This window comes from Mus caroli, unplaced genomic scaffold, assembly GCF_978045245.1.
Source record: "Mus caroli unplaced genomic scaffold, Mus_caroli_1 scaffold_18, whole genome shotgun sequence".
Classification (NCBI taxonomy): Eukaryota; Metazoa; Chordata; class Mammalia; order Rodentia; family Muridae; genus Mus; species Mus caroli.
The window spans coordinates 50,129,280-50,150,069 of NW_028227273.1; the positions used below are offsets into that span (position 1 = coordinate 50,129,280).

At 43.7% G+C, this 20,790-nt stretch overlaps 1 protein-coding gene across 7 annotated transcripts in view; it reads left to right on the top strand.

Moving 5' to 3' along the window:
• Runx2 (RUNX family transcription factor 2) overlaps positions 1–20,790 on the top strand; it is a 316,322-nt gene that overhangs the window by 156,072 nt on the left and 139,460 nt on the right. For 5 of the 7 annotated variants that reach the window (XM_085832576.1, XM_029471397.2, XM_021186134.3 and 2 more), the window contains 2 exons: positions 1,015–1,188; positions 19,939–20,100. In XM_085832576.1, the coding sequence (XP_085688702.1) occupies positions 1,015–1,188; positions 19,939–20,100 (336 nt within the window). The remainder of the gene's footprint in view (positions 1–1,014; positions 1,189–19,938; positions 20,101–20,790) is intronic. The other 2 variants (XM_085832579.1, XM_021186135.3) reach the window with 1 other exon arrangement.

Sequence of the window (20,790 nt, forward strand, 5' to 3'; positions counted from 1 at the left end):
GTTTTTTAATTTGCACATTTCTTTAATACCCAGATTTCCTTTGCTGTATAACTTGAATAAACCAGAAGAAAGAAAAGGTCTGTCTGTCTGCCTATTTGTTTCTCTATTTCTCTCTCCTTCCCTCTTTCCTTCACTCCTCCTTTCTCTCTCTCCTCCTTCCCTCCCTTCCTCCCTCCCCCCTCCCTGTCTCTCTATCTCCCTCTCTCCTTCCCTCTCTCCCTGTCTCTCATAATGGGTGACCACATTCACAGTCACCTATTTGGCGCAACACCACTTTCCACTTTCTTGCATAAAGCTACAGTGGTAAATTTAAAAGAAAACATATTCTATGTGATTTAATAGGGTGTATTATATGCGTTTGGGCTTTAGCACATCTCAAAATCCCCAGATACGTTTTTGAAAATCTGACTTTCTTTGTCAGATTTCTTTTCTTCTTATGTTTCTCCCTCCCCTCTATCTCCCCCCCCCACCCCCCGCATTTCCTGCCCCTTTTCCTTTTGCCTTCCTTCTTCCTTTCTGTTTCCCTTTTTTGAGTTTTAACTTTTCAGCAAGGAATAAGTAGCTAGCTGTACCACAAAAAGAAAACAGATCACTAGAGACACTATGGAAATCGGCCTTCCAAAAAGCGTTTGCCCGTGCTCCTGCCCTGGGTTTGTGAGAATGTAGCTGACTCCCTGAGCTTTCAGAAGGGCTCCGCATTGTGAAGCGAGAAGGGAAGCACTCAGTCTCCCCATCCTCTTATTGCAGGGCTAGAGGAGGCACCCCAAGAGTTCCTCTTGAACCCTTGATTCCAGGTCACCCTTGGGACCCTTAGTCCCCACATACAGATAGAATTAGGAAGGTCTGTCACCTATGGTGCTTGAAGAGCAGCTTGCATAGACGGATCATAATAAATATCAGTGTTGATAATTCCTTGGCTTAAACCACCCAGTATGTATGTTACACATATCTATATAGCACGATCAATTGTTCAGCTAATTAATGTGCTTTTATTTTATGATTTGCTGTTTCCAGGGCACAGACAGAAGCTTGATGACTCTAAACCTAGTTTGTTCTCTGATCGCCTCAGTGATTTAGGGCGCATTCCTCATCCCAGTATGAGAGTAGGTGTCCCGCCTCAGAACCCACGGCCCTCCCTGAACTCTGCACCAAGTCCTTTTAATCCACAAGGACAGAGTCAGATTACAGGTAAGACAGACGCATAGGTTTCACTTGGAGTCTGGCAGGCTGGGGGTGAGGGGCTACCAGAGAAGATGTGTTCATTTCGTGACTTCCAGAGCTGCGATCGGCTCGTGAAAAACTTAAGATGCGAAGATACTGATTTCTTCCTTTTATTAAGACCGTTTTGACATTTGATAACTTGGGGATGAAAATGAAGGTTTCTGCTAATGTTGGGCTTTATAGCTGTGTGGTGTACACTGTGGAGGGGTGGGAAGAGCTGCGCTGTGGGAGAATGTGTGATATAAATTCTATATTGTATCCAGCTGGTGCAGGGGACAGCATCATACCCTGACCATTGGAAGATGAGTGTTGCCGACTCGGATTTGAGTGTAAATTTCTTACACATATAACAGTTTCATTTAGTTTGCTTCAAAATAGCCAAGGGCTAACAGGAAGCCTTGATTGGTAGTTAGAGGCAGGATCAGTGAATAGTTCTTCAGGCAGACAGAACCCATTTTGGATTCATAATTAGCTCCGGTTCTCCACACTGCATTTCTGCTTATATGTTTCGGTGCTCAGGTCGCTTTGTTTCTTCTTAACACCAGCGTCAGGTCATAACTGGCCATGATGCATTGAGATCCCAGCTCTTTTTGGTTTTCTACCCAACTGGTACAAATACAGACCTTACTTTAGGATCCGTTTGATTGCTTTGAGGTCCCGTTGACAAGGATGTGTGGATCGTGGCAGATCTTTAATCTGCATGTCAAAAATATCAAGAGGTCAATGAATATTCCTTCATCTTCTTGCTGTCCTTCCTAGAGGCAGAGTAGACTAATGAGAAAACAAGTCAAAATAAAACATGCAATAAACTCTAAATGTGCATTTTTTGATGGCTAGGTTTTCTTCCGTAGTGGCTATCCTTAAGTATGCATAATGGTCTCAAAACAGAAATGTTTCTGACCCACCTCTTTTCGGTGTCCTGCCCATGCTCTGCAAATGTATTCTTGGATATTTCCTAGGAGTAGCTTTTTCTTTCTTTGGGTTTGTTTAGTAAATGAATGCAGTTGCATAGAAAGTAATTTGGAATTGTAAAAAAATAAAAATAAAAAATAACATGTCTCAGTACACTGGAAGGAGGTTAGTACTCTGTGAGAGGACCAGGTTTTAACCTGTCTGAAACTTCAAACAGCACACAGGAGGCAAATGGCTAAAAATGTGTGCTAGATGTGCTCATGATAAAAGTGCCAGGGTGAGGTTCACACTAGCCTGTGGATGTTACAACTTTAAAGTACTGGACTTCAGTTGATCAAAGTTCAAAATAGCCATCTTATAAAAATTCTCAGTCTGTCAATATGTGTCCATGTGTGTGTGTGTGTGTGTGTGTGTGTGTGTGTGTGTGAGAGAGAGAGAGAGAGAGAGAGAGAGAGAGAGAGAGAGAGAGAGAGAGAGAGGAGGGTATGTGTTTCTATATCATTTACAGTCATGAATACTTTTATATGCATATATACATCATATGATTTGGTAACCACTAGGCTACTTAAGTTTTTCATTTCTATGTTCTAATCCTTAACTATTTGTTAACATATTGACGACTAATGGCTTTACTATGTTGCTTGCTTTAATGTACATGAGTGTTTGCCTGCATGTATGAATGTGTAGTGCATGTATGTGGTATGCAGAGTCTAGAAGAGGGCATCAGATCCCCAGGAACTAGAGCTTATGAGTGCTGGATCCTCTATAAAAGCAACAAGTGCTCTTCATTGCTGAGCTTCATTGCTCTTCATTCTTTCTGGCCTCCTACTATGGGACTTTAAAATGGCCCTTTGAACCTGGCTGATGTTCGATCCACTTAAGAGGCCTAAATCTATGAGTAAAGTCACCGGAGAGCTCTGTAAGCCAGGCAGTGGTGGCGCACGCCATTAATCCCAGCACTTGGGAGGCAGAGGCAGGCGGATTTCTGAGTTAGAGACCAGCCTGGTCTACAAAGTGAGTTCCAGGACAGCTCTGGAACAGAGAAACCTATACAGAGAAACCCCGTCTCAAACAAACAAACAAACAAACAAACAAACAAACAAACAACATAAAAAAAGTCGACAACCTAAAGGTACTTTAGACATCCTTGAGCCAGACATTGGAAAGGCAGTGGGGAGGCTACCTTTAATGGCATCCCTACATGCAGATGTGTGAGTAAGCTTCTGAGAAAGCAGGGACTTATCGGGGGCAGAGCATCTGCGAAGAAGATCAGGAGTGTGACCTCCCCTCTGCAGAACAGGTTCACCTCCAGTTGGCAGCAGCATCTCTCCACTACCATCCCTCTTGAGAGGGTCAGGAAGGTTGAGCTCCTTGCTCGCAGTTGCTCGGCATGTTAGTAGCAGCAGGACAGCTAATATTCCCTGGGTCCATTTCTTAAAATGAAATTATGGAATTCCACAGGTATTGATAGCATCCTAGAAGTCTGTCTTATAAGATACTGGTCCTTCACATGGGGGGCTTTGGTATTGGTGGACCAATTAAGGATCAGTTGTTTTCACAGTTTTCTTCACTGTCCTCTTCTGGCCATGATAGCTTTTTCTCCAGCCTCCCAAAGCCAAGGTGCACAGGTGTATCTGGACATGCTCTGCTCTTGGTTGTGTGGATATTCTTTAAATGCCCTCACGTTGTTGCAGGGATGCAGGGACAAAGATGCCTGCAAGTAGTAAAGGGTATGCGGAGTCTTTGAAACCAGACAAGCAGGAAATCCAGGAACACCAGGACAGTAGCTACATCATGGGTGAATCTCAGGATTCACCTTCTTGTTTATTTACTAAGTGTGCTTTTGATCCCAGCACATGCAGAGAGCCCATCTTTGGCAGGGCAGAGAGCAGGGGAATGTGCTCTTCTTCATCTATTCTAACCGAAGAGGCTCATTTGGATCTTGGCCCTCACGCACCATGCTTTTCATAGTAGTCTGTCTACTGAGGAGGTGGACTTCCTCCCCAGATCTCTTCATTATCTTCCTGGGAAGAGCCTTTCTCCAAAGGCTCCTTTCCATTCTCTGAGCATTTGTAGGAATGCCACTGTTTCTCAGCTTCTGTGTATCTGTTTTTCTCCATTGGCTGGTGTGGACTTCTCTGAAGCAAAGAGTCTCACTGAATGTAGACTTGATGAGAATCCAATAGAGAAGAAATAGGTGCAAAGAAAGCAGAAGTATATCATGATTTTCTTGTTAGCATGGACCGTGCTTTCTAATTTCTTATCCAGGCCATTCTGGTTTCCTGAAAGTGAACTATGGCAGAAATTACATTTCTATATAATTTTCTGCTGTTAAACCAATTGGTTTCATACTAGAAGGAGCTGCAGAACTCACATTCTTGAGACTTGCCTAGAGTGATAACTTCTTGGCATTTCCTATCGGCATTCTAGTTCTTGTAATTCTCTGTTCAAGGATGTTTGTCACAGAGCCTGATTCTCTCTTGTTAGCTTGGTCCTCTTGAGTTGTTTACCCCCTAACAGCCCACAGTGGTCATGGTTGTATGCACATCTGAAGTTCTTCGTCTTGCCCAACATCAAAGGCAGATGACTTCTTCAGAGTCCCAGCACAGCAAAATGAAGTTCAAGGAAATAGTTAGTGCTTAGTGGTTCATTATTAGCCTTTTCTAATGTCTCTTGCAGTTCCTAGGGCCAAAGGTTCCAGCCATATGGTGGGCTGGCTTCTCTGCTGTGCCAGGCCGGTGGTGCCGTTCTGTTGATGTCTTTGATGGCTCATGTTCTTTCTGCCTGAGGGACCAGGGCCTCCCCACAGCTTCCTGAGGAAGTTGCCTCCTCCCCAACTCTTTTTTATCATTCTGACATCTGCTGCCTGTCTCTTGGCACCAGGAAACACCTAGCCTGTTGCAAATGCCAACCCCCTTTGACTCAGCATGTGGCAATGGTTTTGGAGGTTGAAGATGCCATGCTAGGAGGTGCTTCTCATGACAGCTGCCACTGTAAATTCTCTGTATGACACAGTTGTACGTAAAAGTAATTCTGGTGATTCATGCCCTTGGGCTCTGTGGGATGGAATTTTGATCTCATCACTGGAAGGACAGTATATACTGATATTTTTCTCTTAATCATTTATGCAGGAAGTCAATTGAGGCTTAATGTTTTGCTAGGCACTGTTGTAAGTGAAATCAAATAGATGCAGTTTTTGCAATGGCTTTTATGAAATTTTGAAAATGCAGTGTTTTATATCTGCAATCTACTTCATGTAATCTTCTGTGCAAATATGTTTTTATAAGAGGACCTGGTCCTCTCTCATTAGCTTACATTTCAGTGACATTTACAGCCAATAAAGGAGCAGAACGAGTATACACGGCATCGTTTCAAAATAAGTGTCCAGGAACAGAAAATGAAGCACTTAGTACAGAGAGCAACTTAGGAAGAAGGGAAGCAACTAATTTTGATTGTAAAGTTGGGGAAGGAATCTTTGGAGATAGGCCTTGAGGAGCAGCATGTAAGCAGTGGGAGGACTCATGCAGGTGGGAGGACTGAGGAAGATGGGAGGACTCTTGAGAATGAGCAGACTCAGAAATGCAGGCCTTGGAAAAGCTATGGAGGACCTCAGAGGATGGGGCCACTGAAGGATAGGAACCAAGGGATGGGTGTTCTCTAATCACCGACATGTTTACATGCCACCTTCAGGTGCTCTGTATAGGGTGCATGCATCCCATGGGCCAACGGTAGAAGCAGGCTTATGGTCAAGGTGCTGCTCCAGGAGCTGATCTGATGACACTACAGGGAGTGTAGAACTTGGAACTTTTTTACCTGGGCAGCTGGAGGACAGGGATATTATTTTATGATGTGGGGGAAGACTTGGAGGAGGGTATGAGTTGTTTGTTAAATACTAAAGGAAAATTAATTTTCCATGAATGTAGATGCTGGAAGTATTTAGGATAGTGTTTGTTTGTTTCTGCTATGACTTCCATTTTCAGTAGACCCTCAGGCAGGACTAGATTCTTGGGTATCTACTAGATGGGCCATTGTATCCTTTGCAGTGGCTTTCTCCTTGTGGAATGTGCGTGCCGCTCATTTGACAGTTCACTCACAGTCTCTTTAGTAATATGCCATCATATCCCTACCTTTTCCTGGCATATCCTTCTGTTTATTGTTTTCCCCCAGACATTCTTTTTTCCAGACTTGGACCTATTGTCATGCCTCTGCCAGGCCTCTTCTGGTCCACTCACTGAGTCAGGCTCCCTTGCCACCTTGTGCAACACTCCATTACATCACGTTCCATGTGGGGACAACGACTTGACCACACGTTGTCTCTTGCATCAGATTTTCCATTTTTCAAACTCTAAGGCCATGTTATATTCATCATTGTGTCCCTATTGTCTTCAGTAATGCCTAGGGCTTGGTGATAAATGAATAAATAGGTCATTGATTTCTTCAGGAAGTATGATGGAATATTATCCTGGACTTAGTCTTTGTAGTTTCTATTTGATTGGATTCTTATTAGCTATCATTTATTGTTGCATATCACGAGCCAGGCACTGTTCCAATGAGGTTAAGTCACAATCCTTCACAATGGGGCTTTTAGATAGGCAGTATTGTTGTGGCAACCGAGGGCCAGAAAAATAAAGTAGCTCTCCCAGGATCCTACGTACAACTACTGACTATTGAATAAAAGATTTAAGAAACATCCGCATAGTTCTAGGGCCAAATTGAATATTGTCATGTGTGCTAGAGAAGACACACTTCTTAAAGGGATACTTCTGGAGTTTCTGATCTGTACTTTAAAGTGTTTATTGATGCCTTAAGCTGTTCTGCAAATAGATGTAGGTGGCTGAAGTAGACTCCATTGTTACAGTCATTGTTTCTGAGTGTGAGATTTTTAGTAGGCAGTCACCTGTACCTCTATCAAGTTGGACATGTCATTAACCATCTAAGTGAGCACGTGTCATGTGTGACCACTTCCCTTTTCTGCTTTGCACTGGATATTATTTAGGAACCCCAGGGAAGATGGTCTCCTAAAAGAGATGCATGAGGAGTATCTAGCTTATACTTTAATGTGCAACAAAATCGTTGTTAATGATTAAAGGGTAGTTCTATAAAGCATGTGTTTATAATAATAATTTTAAAAATAATAACTAGGTGGAATGGTTTACCAGATAGTCCAAGGCCATGTAACTTGCACGAGCAGTTACCTTGATAAGTTAGGCCATCTTCCTCCACTTCAATCCGATTCTGTAGTCCCTCGGGGTGGTGGGGGGGATAAAGCTCCTTTAGAAACTAAGAGGATCTCTAGCCAACTATGCTAGTGGGATTAACCTATGCACGCTTGGCTGACCTAGGCTCAGTCCACTGTTGCTTGTCCTGAAGCGTTTATCAGCATAATCCTCTCAGAAGTAGGACAGGACAGCTGAGTAGTGTGTGTCTCAAATTGCTATTCTCTTCAAATGCCAAGTGACCACATAGTTCTGGGATGGGAGACAAGCCAGGAGGAGACGTGGGCATGGGTGGGATGGGGGTGGCTGTGAATGTGACTGACAGGGAACCCAAGAGAGGCTCAGACAGAGTGGCTGCTGGGTCCACCAGTGTGGATTTGGAGAGGGAAGTAAGCCAGTGTCCCTATTACCCAGAGGGACCATGGAGCCTAAGAGAGGTGAGGCCACCAACTCAAAAACAGACACTCCATTGGAAGTCGTTCTGTTTTCTATTGGTGGCACTGTGTTTGACTTTCTGCGTCACCGGAAAGTCCTGTCCAGGCTCCTTCCTTTGAGAATCACTGGGCAGGGCATCCAGGTAAATAGGCTTGCTGCTTCGCCCATGTGTGTGCCGGAAATCTCACTGGAGGAAGCTGCTGATCACAATTCTCATTTATTAAAAAGAACACAAATCCTGTGTGTAAACACTGTCTCCTGTCTGTTAGCTGTGGGAGGCAGGTTCTGCGCACAGTCGAGATGTAGCGTGAGTTCCTATCTTTAAAGAGCAAGGCTCCTGGGAGGGACTGGCAGCCACAGGCTCATGCTGTTGCTTGGCCTGTCAGTAATGTCCACAAAGTGTCGTGGAGAAGGTGCTCGGATTTCTGTCTGATGGGATTCTCTTAGTCTCTGTAGATTGTTTTAGAATCAGAGAGGGATGATTATCTGAGAACAATCAATTTCTTGTCCCAAAGACTCCATTTTGTATTTTCTTCTTTCTGGACACATCTAGTAATAGCAATAGGGAGTCTGTGTGCTACCTCTTGCTTAATTCAGGCTGAATCTGTCTTTAGGTTTCTCTCCAGAGAACATGTTGATTTCATTCTTCCATTTCTTTCTATGACATCATCTTTTTTCCTTATAGTTTCATGTTGGTTTTACATACATGTATGTAATATATGTATATAAACATGTATACATGCCATTCCTCTTTATTAGTTGCCTAGGGATCTTGCTCACCACCTTTTGCTTTCAGTGATGGCCTGGAGGCCAAGGCTCAGGGGACTGCAATGGATGGGAATATACAACCAGAAGGCAATCCAGGGGAGGCTGTCAGACACATCTGACCTAGGCGGGCTAGGCTAGATTTTGATCATCCTTAAGCTTCTGGGGCTTCTCGCAGAGACCCACTGTGCATTGCCCATGTGGAGTGAATGACAATAATAATGTATTATGTATTTTCAAGCAAGAAGCATGTTCTAAGCCATTCTTAATTTGATATATTGAACATATAAATTATACATATATGTATATGTATAATACTTAATACTAATATGTATGTCATATTTTAATCACTTAACATATAAAAACATACTCCAGGAACAAAATTTCATAAGTCTATGCACTTATGAACATCTAGTTAATATTTGGAGGTCTCGTTCAATCAGGATCTGCTTTCTCATAGTTTAGAAACAACTGGCTTCAATGGAATTTAACACAACAGCCTTGGCAGAGGTTGTCAGTGATGACTTATCTAGTGACTAAGAAAATTGGAGCCTGAGGAGATTTTTTTGAAATCCACTGAGCTGAAATAGGAAATCTATGTGTCTGGTAGCAAGCTTTGACAGGGTGGTTTTAAGTGGGGAGGGGTGGAAAGCTTTGAGAGGAATGTTAACTTAGGTGTGAGACATTATCAGAGTGAATAGAGGGAAGGGGAAAGGCTTAAAAACTTGACTTGCTTTTTAATTGCTGGTTGTGGTGACTTTTGGGGATCACATGTGGCTTGCAGTCTGTGGGGAACTCTGCCATTGGATTACCCCACCCCCTAGCCCCCAATCCTGTCTCTCGCAGTTGACCAGAGCAAGCCCTGGCAGGACTGGCTCAGATCCCTCTTTGATACTTGTTCTATGGTTCAAATTCTTCATCCAGTGATTATTCCTCACACCTACCTCACTGTGAAGCTTGGAAAGATGACTTCTAACCCTTCTGGGCTATGGTAAAAGTAACAGACAGAGTAGGACCATATTGCTAGTAGATGCCTTCTTCAAAGCTGGCTATGGTTTGAATTAATGACCACTTCCTGGTAGACCTCTTCGCTGCTTATACATCACAGAGGAAGCATCTACCTTGCTAAGATTCAGGCACGCCACAGGCCCGTGAGCTTTCTATTAACTGGTTGCCCTCGGAGTCCCGGGGGCAAGTTTTAGGTGAGCCCCTTCTGCCTTCCGAGTTTCATGGTAATCAAGTGTGAAAAAGTGTTTTGTATACAGGCTTTTGAGCAGGACGTCAGTGCTTTTTAATGGACTGGAGGCCTGCTGACACTAGCAATGGCGCCAAAATATTAATCAGAACTAAGAGTTTTACCAACAGCAAAGACATTTTCAGAAAAAGAAAGATGGAATAAAGGGTTATAAACACACACACACACACACACACACACATTGTCTTCAATCTTTGGTATATTTTAGTAGCACCTGAGGGAGACTGTAAAAAGGTTCTTCGGCTTTGAATCAGAATATAGGAGGTGAGGCCAGCAAAAATTCCCTGTTCTAACACCCCAGGGTCACTTGCCCATTCAGGGCCAATCATGACGCAGCCCAGGTGGTGTCAAAGAGCCTCATGTTTACAGTCAGATGATGTGTTGATACATTTAGTGTCTTCTGCTTGTCCCTCGGTTTTCCCAAGTGCAGCCCCTAGACTCTGCCTTGGAGTTCATTTCAGCTCCTGTTTTCCCTGCACGTCCTTCCCTGGGTCTGGCCCTCAGCTGGATCCCTGCCCTTTTTCTGTTATGATGCTGTCAGAAGGGAGAGTTTTAAATGCACCACTGACTGACTGTGCCACCCCATTAAACAAACAAAGCAGAACAAAAAACTAAGGCGGAATGACCTTCCTTTGCTCTTAGTGTGAATGCTGGTGGTTCCAGCGCAGGCTGGCAGCAGCTCTCATGTCACCTGGCTCCTCCTACTTCTGCGTTCTCATCTCAGGCTACATTCAGCATTTGGTCAGGCTCCATAAAGACACTATCTGCCAGGTCCTCAAAAAGACCACACTGTCTCTTCCCCAGGAACTAGATACATGCTGTCTCTTCACCCACCCCCTTTTAACCCCACAGCTTCCTTCTGAGCTTCTGCCTCCTGGCCAGGTCTTGACTTAATCACCGTGACTTTAGGAAAGCTATGCCTGATGCCCAGGTTTCTCCCACCATCTGTCCCTAGGGTGTCATGGAGAGCACTTATCACAGTTCCATAACGATTTGATTAATGTTGGTCTCTCCTATCCATCCGTAAACTCCAGAAAGGAGGGGATTGCTAGTTCTATTTGTATCTATCACTAATATTCCTAGAGCCCAATACAGTACCAGAACAGACAATAGTTTTCAAAGGATGGATGAATGCCGGAGGACAATCGATAATCACCATTTACCTGATATAAATGTTACCCAGGTACCTGACCAAATTTGATTGACACCAGCTCAATTTGAACCGGCATTTACCACACCCACACTGATTTGAACTTAGTGTCATGTCCTATGGCCAGCCCCACCCCCAAGTTATAATTCAAATTGTGAGCATATCCTTTGAACCTTACTCCTTTCCTTCTGTCCATGTCACCAGAGGGGTCCAGGTTATGACAAAGCTAAGGCCACCAGGTTAATGTGACATATGGCAGAACCTCCCGAGTCTTCTCTTGGGGTTTTCTTTAAGCATGGACAGCCCCTCCTTTTCTGTCTCACACTGCCCGGTGCTTCTATCAATGTGGACGCACCTGTTGTAGCCCCGCTGAGAAGCACACCTTGTTTCTGATTTCCACCATTTCTCTAAGATACGCTATCTTTGTCTGCACCTACAATTTCTTATTCTCTTCCTTGCTATTGTCTCCAGGGATTCATTAAGCCCTGCTTTTGCATTAATAACCCATTGGCGTGCCTACTGAGCACCCAGTTTTATCCAAATGGCTTGCTGCTCTTTCCTGAAATTTCCATGCATGGCTCTATGACTCAGTGGGTTGGTTTCCTGCCAAGTGCTTCTGTCTGCTAGCTTGCTTGGTTCGGGGACCAGATGAGAAGCCAGAATCCTATTCTCAGGCTTTCTCTAGCGTGAGCCACTTGGTGATGGAAGTGACATTTCCCATCAGCTGTCTTTCATAGTCATCTCAAGTCAGCACCTGCATGGCTTCTGTCCTTTCTGTTGCAACTGCTGTCTCCTGAAAGGACTGACCAGGGAGCTCACTTGCCTGAGCATGAATCACAGGATTTTATAGGTGGGAAAAGCTTTCTCATATCCACTCTTACTTTGAGAGAACAGCAAGACTCTGCTAATGTGCGTTACTGGTCTGCGACAGCACGGACTTAAGCAGAGGAGGCTATTCATGTTTAAATAGTGCTAGTCATTCAACTCGAGGATCTGAGTGGAGTGAGACAATCTCATTCTGAAAATTCAGTCTAGCAGAAAGGGTTTCTGGAGAACGCATAGCATGTAGCCTTGAATATTTCATGTACACTGTTTTGAACTATAAAAGTATAGATGACTGTGAAATATGTTTATTGTGACAGAAGTGTGTGGGAAAGAGGACACTGACTAGCTGTTAACATAATTGGCCCTGATTGACCCCTAGTCGTTAGTGGTCAAGAGGCATGGTGCTAAAGTAGACTGTTTACACTTCAGTTGAAATACTCTATTTTCTCAACGAATATCTGAGCTTCACACAGTCTGACTTGAACATTGAGTAGGGAAATTGGATACATGGTAAGAGGTGACAGTGTGGAGGAGCTCTAGCTGTGCTCCCCATCTGTAGCTGTGGCTACTGCAGACACACTGAATGGGACTCTCCATTGTCTTGCTTTACATTCTATTGGCAGTGCCAGCAGAAAGAAGCTTTTGTATGCTAGCCCAGGCTTTTCCATGGTTCCCTGCTTCCTCTCTTCTCTATGTGAAGCCTAGCACCATTTATACACTCATGAGTGACCCAAGTATTTACCCATGGGGACTTGCTGGTATCTCGTTCCCTCATCTCTCTCTCTCTTCTGCTGGGCTTTAACAAAGCTCTCTGCCTATCCCACTCCTACCCCTAATGATATTCAGAACATTTCACAAGTTTTCCTGTAGCCAGTTTGGAGGGTCCCTCCCTCGTGTTTCTTATTCTTAGTGTCTAATGGCTCAATCATACAGACATGGGATTTTTGCTTTGGCCATTTTTGTTACTTGTGAGTATGAAGGCAAACAGCCCCTCACATATCAGCTGAGGGAGTATGCAACTGCCCTCTGGTCTAGTTCTGTGAACACAGTCTGCTTTCCTGGGGTCCCTCCCTTTGCATGGATGGCTGTTTGCAGTTTTGTTGATGGAAGTCAAACACCCAAGCAGCCCCTTTCTGGTTGTTTTATAGCAGCCTGGGTCTGGTGCTGTCTGTGCTGCTGTGTTTGGGGTTTATAAAGAGGAAGGCAGCATAATGCTCTTAGGAACTCAGAGGTGAAGTTCAGGGACACTGTTGGAGGTGGAGAACTTAGAAAACTGCTCTGCTGTTGGTGCTTTATGACTCGTTTCTAACCTTGGAGCATTCTTGAAAACACAATTACATGCTTGGGATACCCTGCCTCCTTATGTCAAGTGCTTGGTTCTTTTTTAAAGCTACCCCCCCCCCCGACTCCATCTAGTTTCCAACTACTCCATCTAGTTTCCAATGAGAATTTGACTCAAGCTCTTAGTAACTGCTCCTGGTTTATTGAGGTAGCTGGGATTTCCTCAAGATACATGATTCCAGCAGTTCTGCAAGATCACTATATGGCTGCTGAGTGTTCCTGGTGGCAGCTGAGAGCTTGCTTCCATGCAGCTACGGGCTTTTCTTTCTGGGTTCATCTGTGTCTCGAGGACCATTCATCCACATCTCTGCTGCTCTCCCCGTTCTCCCATACAATCATCTTTGTCCATCATGCCTGTAAGGACAGCAGGTCCATTATTGGAAAGACCTGATTTTTCCCTCTCAAATTTATGTTACAGGTCAGATTTGATTTTCAGTTCCTGCTAAACTCCTCTTTTTTTAGGCAGCAGGAGTTTGTGGAGTGATATTGAAACATGTTTGTGATAATTTACTATTTCAGATTTCTCGAGCACTCGAGAATGTGCACACATAAATTGTGATGCTAAAGGTTTTGTTCCTGAGCATTAATATTTGTATACAAACATTTACACTCCTGCAATGCAGTGAGGAACTTTGGACACTGAGTTGTGGTTTTAAAGCATCATGGGAATATCAAAAGCTTAACAACGGTGATTGGAGACGTGGCTCAGTGGTTAAGAGCACTGCTGCTCTTCCAGAGACCCCAGACTAAGTGCCCAGCACCCACAACCACCTGCAACACCAGTTCTATGGGCTCTGACTCCATCTTCTGTCATCCTTGGGGACTGCACACATTTGGCACAGATACAAACATGCAAACCACACACATACATATAAGATAAAAATAAATAAGTCTTTAGAAACAAATCTTAAAAAGCTCAACATCAGTTTTGATTTATTTTGATATCTTCTGAGAGATTTTAGATGCTTTTGTGTAATTGCCACTCACCCAGGATGTGACCTCAGGCCACATTGGATACTTTCATACTTTGGGGTCTCACTATTCTTGTTTGGAGTCAGCTCCTGATGCTGTCGTCCTGTTTCTAAAGACCCAGAAAGACAAGCCATATCATGTGGCTCTGATGGGTTCAGGCAAAGGCACCCAAGGCTGAGCCGATTCATGGTTAACCCTAAGGTCTGTTGCAGAGCTAGGTTCTGTAAAGTCCTCAGTAGTGATTGTAGTGATAATGCGCTGACTCATCAGAGGGCAGAGTGAATCCCAGAAGGCTCAGGTTTCTTCAGGAAGTGCTGTTCAGAAAGCACTCATGAGAACCAGTTAAGGTTACTTATCTTCACTGTAGGCATTAATTACTGTACACACACACTCACACACACACACACTCACGTACATACATATACACACTAATGCACATATATATATATATACACACACATATGTATACATACATACACACTCATACATAGACACACATACACGAACTCATACACACATAATATACAAAAATATATACTCACACATATATACACACTCATACACAAACACACACAAACAGATCCACATGTAAAAACACATATACACATACATACACATACACACACATATACACAAACATAAATACACATGCACACATAAATAAATACATGTGAACACACATTTGTTGTGAGCATATATTTAAGTTAGGATTACACATTCTCAGGAAACAGATAATTTAGCTCTTTTTCTCCCACCACAAGACCATGCTATTTGAAAAGATGGGAATTTCTTTCTGAGATGAAACCAAGTCCAAGAAGGAGCAGGGTCAAAGATAAAGAAAGATGCTTGATTCAGGATGTCAGCATGATGGACACAGAGGCATCCTGACCATGTGCTGAGATCTTCACAAGCTTGGCAAGGAGATCTTTTGTTCCTCCCTATGTTGTTGATAAAATTGAAGCTTAGGCAAGTGTGTCCTTTGTCCAGTCAGTGGCCCAGAAATGGCACCTGTGTGATCGATGGTTTGTTTGCTCATTCACCGAGTATTAGGTAAGGCCTGGGATGGGGGTGACTCAGAATATTCCCCTTCAATAGAAACACAAGGTTGTAGCTCCTCATACCTTATCTAGTGGATACCTTAGGATACTTCTTATACTTTGTTTTTCTTTAGTCTCTCTCGTGCCTTCCCCTGCCATTGTCATATGATCGTAGGATGAGAACTGACATTGAAGGAGATTGACTGAGCTGCAGCCAATCCTCTGAGAGACAAAGTTCAAAGCGTTCTTCTCTTGTTGGGTGTTAGTGAGCATATCCTTGGAAAAGGCTACCACTCGAAGCAAAGTTGTCTTTTAAGGGACCATTCTAGTTGATACCCGGCAGGCTGAAATTTTATGTGAAACTTCTCAGTACTATAGCTCTTTGATAGCTTAGGAGAAATTTAGAATGATTAATTATGGCATTTTATTATTGTGGTATTTATTTAAGCCACCCAGACATTCGTTGCTGAGTGGCTTGTATGCTCAAGTCCTACATTAATTATACCATCTGATCTCAGAAGTATTTCAGAGCTGGGTGCACACAGAGATCGTCCAGTGTGGAGTCCCATTTTTATTTCATTGATAATGATGCTGATTTGCCATTCACTGTGTATTATTTGATTTGGCCATGAGGGCTTAATTCAGACATGGTATTGCCACCTTCATTTAAAATCAACAGCTCTACAAAAGACGCCCTAGGTCACAAGGTCGAGCCTGCCCACGTGAGTTGAAAAGTGCAATAATTTTCATATAGATCCTAGGAGTTATCAAAATGCTTGTCATCTAGTCTTCCAAACATGGCAGTAGTTATTATTGTATTCATTTCACAGACAGAAACTTTTGGCTACTAAATAGGTACCACGAAAGGCAGATAGCTTATCAAATTGGGCCTTATCCTCCCATGCTCATTGAAACCCAATCAGGATCATTATTCCCACTTCACAGATAAACCACTGGGGCTAGGCTTTTAAGTGACCTACTCAACGCAACGGGGAGCTGTAAACCTAGCTTCAGTCTCTCTTCATGGCCAGTGGGCATAGCCACTTGGCCATCTTCACTTCAGCATGCTGTGTAGCTGATGTCATGCTATGTAGCTAAACAGTAGGCTGGCTCTCCTCTACTGCACGTTGTCCTACTAGAAGGCCTGTTTATTTCCCAGTGTGCTGGGCCATCTCTCCGCAAAAGGAGAACAACTCAGGCTCACGTCACAACCAAATACCCTTTATCCCTTTGTGATGTGTGTGTGTGTGTGTATTTCTGTGTGTATGACATAGACACACACACACACACACACACACACACACACTTTTAAAAATTCACTTTACATCCAGATCTCAGTCCTCTCTCTTCCTCCATTCTCCCCCTCACATAGTCCCTCCCCTTCTTCTCTCTGAGAAGGAAGAGCCCCCCCACCAAAGCCCCCCTGGGGCTTGCCAACTCACCTTGGCACATCAAGTCACTGCAGGGCTAGGCACATCCTCTCTCACTGAGGCCAGTTACAGAGAACAGTATTCACAGGCAGGCAACAGAGTCAGAAACAGCTTGGGTTGTTGCCTCCCCTTCCCCAACCTCGTGAAGACCAAGCTGTATATTAGCTACAGATGTTCAGGGGGGCATTGGCCCAGCCCATGTATGCTCTTTAGATGGTGGTTTAGTCTCTGAGAGCCCCCAAAGGTCCAGGTTAGTTGTCTCTGTTCTCTTGTAGAGTCCCTGACCCCTCCGGGTCCCCCAATCCCTCCCCTGGCACTTCTACAAGACTCTCAGAGCTCTGTCTATTGTTCCTGTGTGATATTTTAATCACCACTGTCTTTCCTTGGGTTTTGTTGTGATTTCCTTCAGTTTAGGCAGAGAGGAGTATCCCACTAACTCACTGTTGCCTTTGAGGACTGGACACACAGATCAAACTGCTTGCTGAGGAAGTTGTCTGGCACAGCTAAATCCGGACTTTGCAAACCTAACTTGTATTCATCCGGACCTCCATCTCGTAGCTGTGTGGCGGTTGTCAGTTGTCCCTTTCATCTGTGGAGAATGTGCTTTGACTCCAGCCCCTTGGCTTTATGAGACAGTTTTCCTGTTGTGTAAGGAGCCAGCCCTTCCCCATCTGAAGATGGTTTCCCATCTCTCTAACTAGTACCTTGCATTCGTGGTGGAAGGCAAAGAGTTATATCAGTATCTGAGGATAACGAGGACCAGTCACTCGGAGCTGAAATGCTGCCAATCTGTACAATCTCAACCTTGGCAGATTTAAAGCATAGAAATTCATTAGTTTTAATCATCAGATATCTTTTAGACTTCTGAAGAAAGTTTATGTTATTACAGTACTGCCTTTTTCTTGAATCACAAACTCAGGTAAATGTTTCTTAAACTTGAATTGGGGGTGTCCCCCCCCCATATCTATTAATGTCAGTAAACATCAGATAAATACCCAGATGAATTTAATTATTTCCACTCAAGGAAGTATGTCCTATTTAGATAATCTTTAAATAAATTGTTTCCAAACTGAACAAATAAACAAGGAATAGCTGAAACTCAACAGCTTCAACTGCACAGAAAAACCTAGAGGCTTTAAAAGAGGAACTAGCCCAGGAAAAAGCTGAGTCTCATTATGTATCCATTTTTATTTTGAGAAATAAACCTGAATTGGCTATTGAGATATATTCTTTTTTTAAAAAAAATTAAGCTGTTGATTTTCAAAAAAAATAAGAGTCAATTCAATGGAGAGTTTTATACCTGTTCCAAATATGCTAAATGTCTGATGTGTTTTAAGTATGGAATGAACAGTCAAGAGTATTTTTGTTGTTGTTGTTTGTTAGTTCTGTCTTATGATAAGAATGTAAGAATGAGGGCTGCAGAGATGGCTTAGAAAGTTGGGTTATACACAGCATGTTCAGGGGTAGGGGAGTTCAGTTCCCAGCTGGCAATCGATGGCTTCCAACTGCTGGCAATCCCAGCTCTAGGGGATCCAGTACTCACTTCTGGCCCCTGCAGGCACCTGCCCTCATCTCTCTCTCTCTCTCTCTCTCTCTCTCTCTCTCTCTCTCTCTCTCTCTCTCTCTCACACACACACACACACACACACACTGAAAATCTCCCCCTAAATAGTTTTCCGTGGAATCTGTATTCCCGTGATCAGGTTATTATAAAAGTCCCTTTATGAATGAGGAAACCCAGGCTCTGTGTGATCAAGGCCAAGTGGGGACCCAGTTATAAAAACTCCAAAGCTCATCTATATGCAAATACACCAACTGTCCTGTAAAAAGCCAACTCTTGTTTCTGTTTAAAGTTAGCAAAACAACTTTTAAGTTTGCATTTAAAATCAATTAAGTGAAATTTGCTTATGATTCTGTTAGGGGACTTTTGAGAAAGATTAAAACACAGTCTTTATGTTGGAAATAGCAACAAGTTTGCCTTCTTATCTCTGCCCAAAGCACCCTGAACACACCTGATTTCACCTAATCCAGGAAGCTATGCAGGGTTGGGCCTAGGCAGTACTTGATTCGGTGACCCCTTGGGAATACCAGGTGGCAGAGACTCTAAGGGGAAAAACAAAACAAAACAAAACAAACTTGCCTTCTCTTTTCTTATACAAATGGATGATGGCCTTTTAATAAACTTCTTAGCTTTGAGCTTCCATGTCTCAGAACCCAGCAGAGATATGTCAACGATATTGTCAGCTCTCAGCAGTTAACCTTGATCAGTTTTCTGCTCATTATTTTTATTATCAGCAACTGTAGGAAGCTCTAAGCCACAGGTCAAACACATGACACTTAGAGAGAGAGAGAGAGAGGAGAGAGAGAGAGAGAGAGAGAGAGAGAGAGAGAGAGAGAGAGAGAGAGAGAGGAGAGGAGAGGAGAGGAGAGGAGAGGAGAGAGAGAGAGAGAGAGAGAGAGAGAGAGAGAGAGAGAGAGAGAGAAGAGAGATTTCAGTAGGGTGAGAGCATTTTCCTATCCTCTGGGTTGAGGCCATCTTCTTGCTGTCGGGAACTCATGTGCTTGGCCTTGAACCTGGGTGGCAGTATAGCTTTTCAGTATTCAATCACAGTTGGTTTTTAAATTGACTTTTGTCTTTTCTCAAAGGTTATTTCAAAAAATGAGCTTAGCTTTATTACTAGATAATGTATCCCGCTTCCTTCTTTTCTAGTCAGTAAGGGTGCTGCCTCTCCTCTGCTCTCTTCCCCATCCTTACCCCTTGACACTCCCATTAGAAACTGCCATTCCACTGACTCCCAGAGAGAAAGCTTATTGCAGGGGAAGCCCAGAATCAGGCCCTCTAAGAAGGGAGAAGCACCCACAAAACATGGCAGCCAGATAAGCAAGAGTTAAAGGCGCAGTCTACATCTTTTGGCAAATTTTACAAGTTAATTGATAGAAAAAAAATGTAATTAAAAAAATGTGTTCAGGGAAGGAATTTTCGAAAATACAGAGAATAAATAAAATAAATTCCGCTTTTCGAAAATAAGCAAAGTGGATTGTTTTCTAAATGGCCACTGGACTTTCCAAATAGAAATATTTATGCATAAGAGAGACAAATGGGCCTTATCTACGTGTGCGCGCGCACACACACACATACACACACACCCATTTTGTCATGTTCATTGAGACATCGTCTAGAGAGCTCTGGGCTATTTGAGGCCTACAAGGGAGAGGCCGTGGGAGATATTTATTCTTCTTATTATTTATTTTAGAGTCTCGTTTTTCTTTTTTTTTCTTCTGTGCTGTCTTAAGTTCTGGGCTGCATGGTTTTTTAGGCTGCGGTAGCTGGACTACTGATAGGGTTTTGTGTTTCATCTCTTTATTTTTTTCTTCCCAGATCCCAGGCAGGCACAATCTTCCCCACCGTGGTCCTATGACCAGTCTTACCCCTCCTATCTGAGCCAGATGACATCCCCATCCATCCACTCCACCACGCCGCTCTCTTCCACACGGGGCACCGGGCTACCTGCCATCACCGACGTGCCCAGGCGTATTTCAGGTAAAGACCAAGCTTTCACCAGAAGCCCACCCCTGCACAGGGGCGGGGGTGGGGGTGGTGATGGACCAAGCCTGGCTTATCTATGCTGCTCACAGTCACTGTCTATCGGAGACAAGTGACACTAGGTACTCAATCTTCTGCATTTACGGGGCTATCAAACGCTTGAACAGTCTTAACTCAAGACATGAAAATCTGCCCGAGATGGCATACGTTTCTTAAGATAACCTTTAGTATTCCACAGTGTCCTGCTGAACTGTATATTTGAGGGGTGCTGTCTTACAGCTAGAATCTTCTCCCAAAGTTCACATGCTAGGTCTTCCTCTGCTTGTAAGCCAAAGGACACCCCCACCCCCCCACCCGCCAATTTATAAAGTCCGGGCTCCACAGTAGCTAGTTCCAAGAGAGATCACCTTAGGATACTTATGAGAGAGACCTAGTCATTCAGAGCACTGTGAGTCCCAGAGGAGCCTTGAAAGGCAGCATGCAGCAACTCAATAGCAAGGCGCACTGGTACTCTGTGTGGCAGCCCCCCCACCCCGCCCACCCCAAATCCACCAAACCAGAGACACCCCCCCCACCAAGCTTGTGGATCATAGTGGAAGTGTGTGTGTGAAATGGCCTAGCCACCCTCTTCTCTGTCCTGTAGAATTTAACAGAGGGAGCCAGAAAGTTACAGTGAAGACTTCAGAC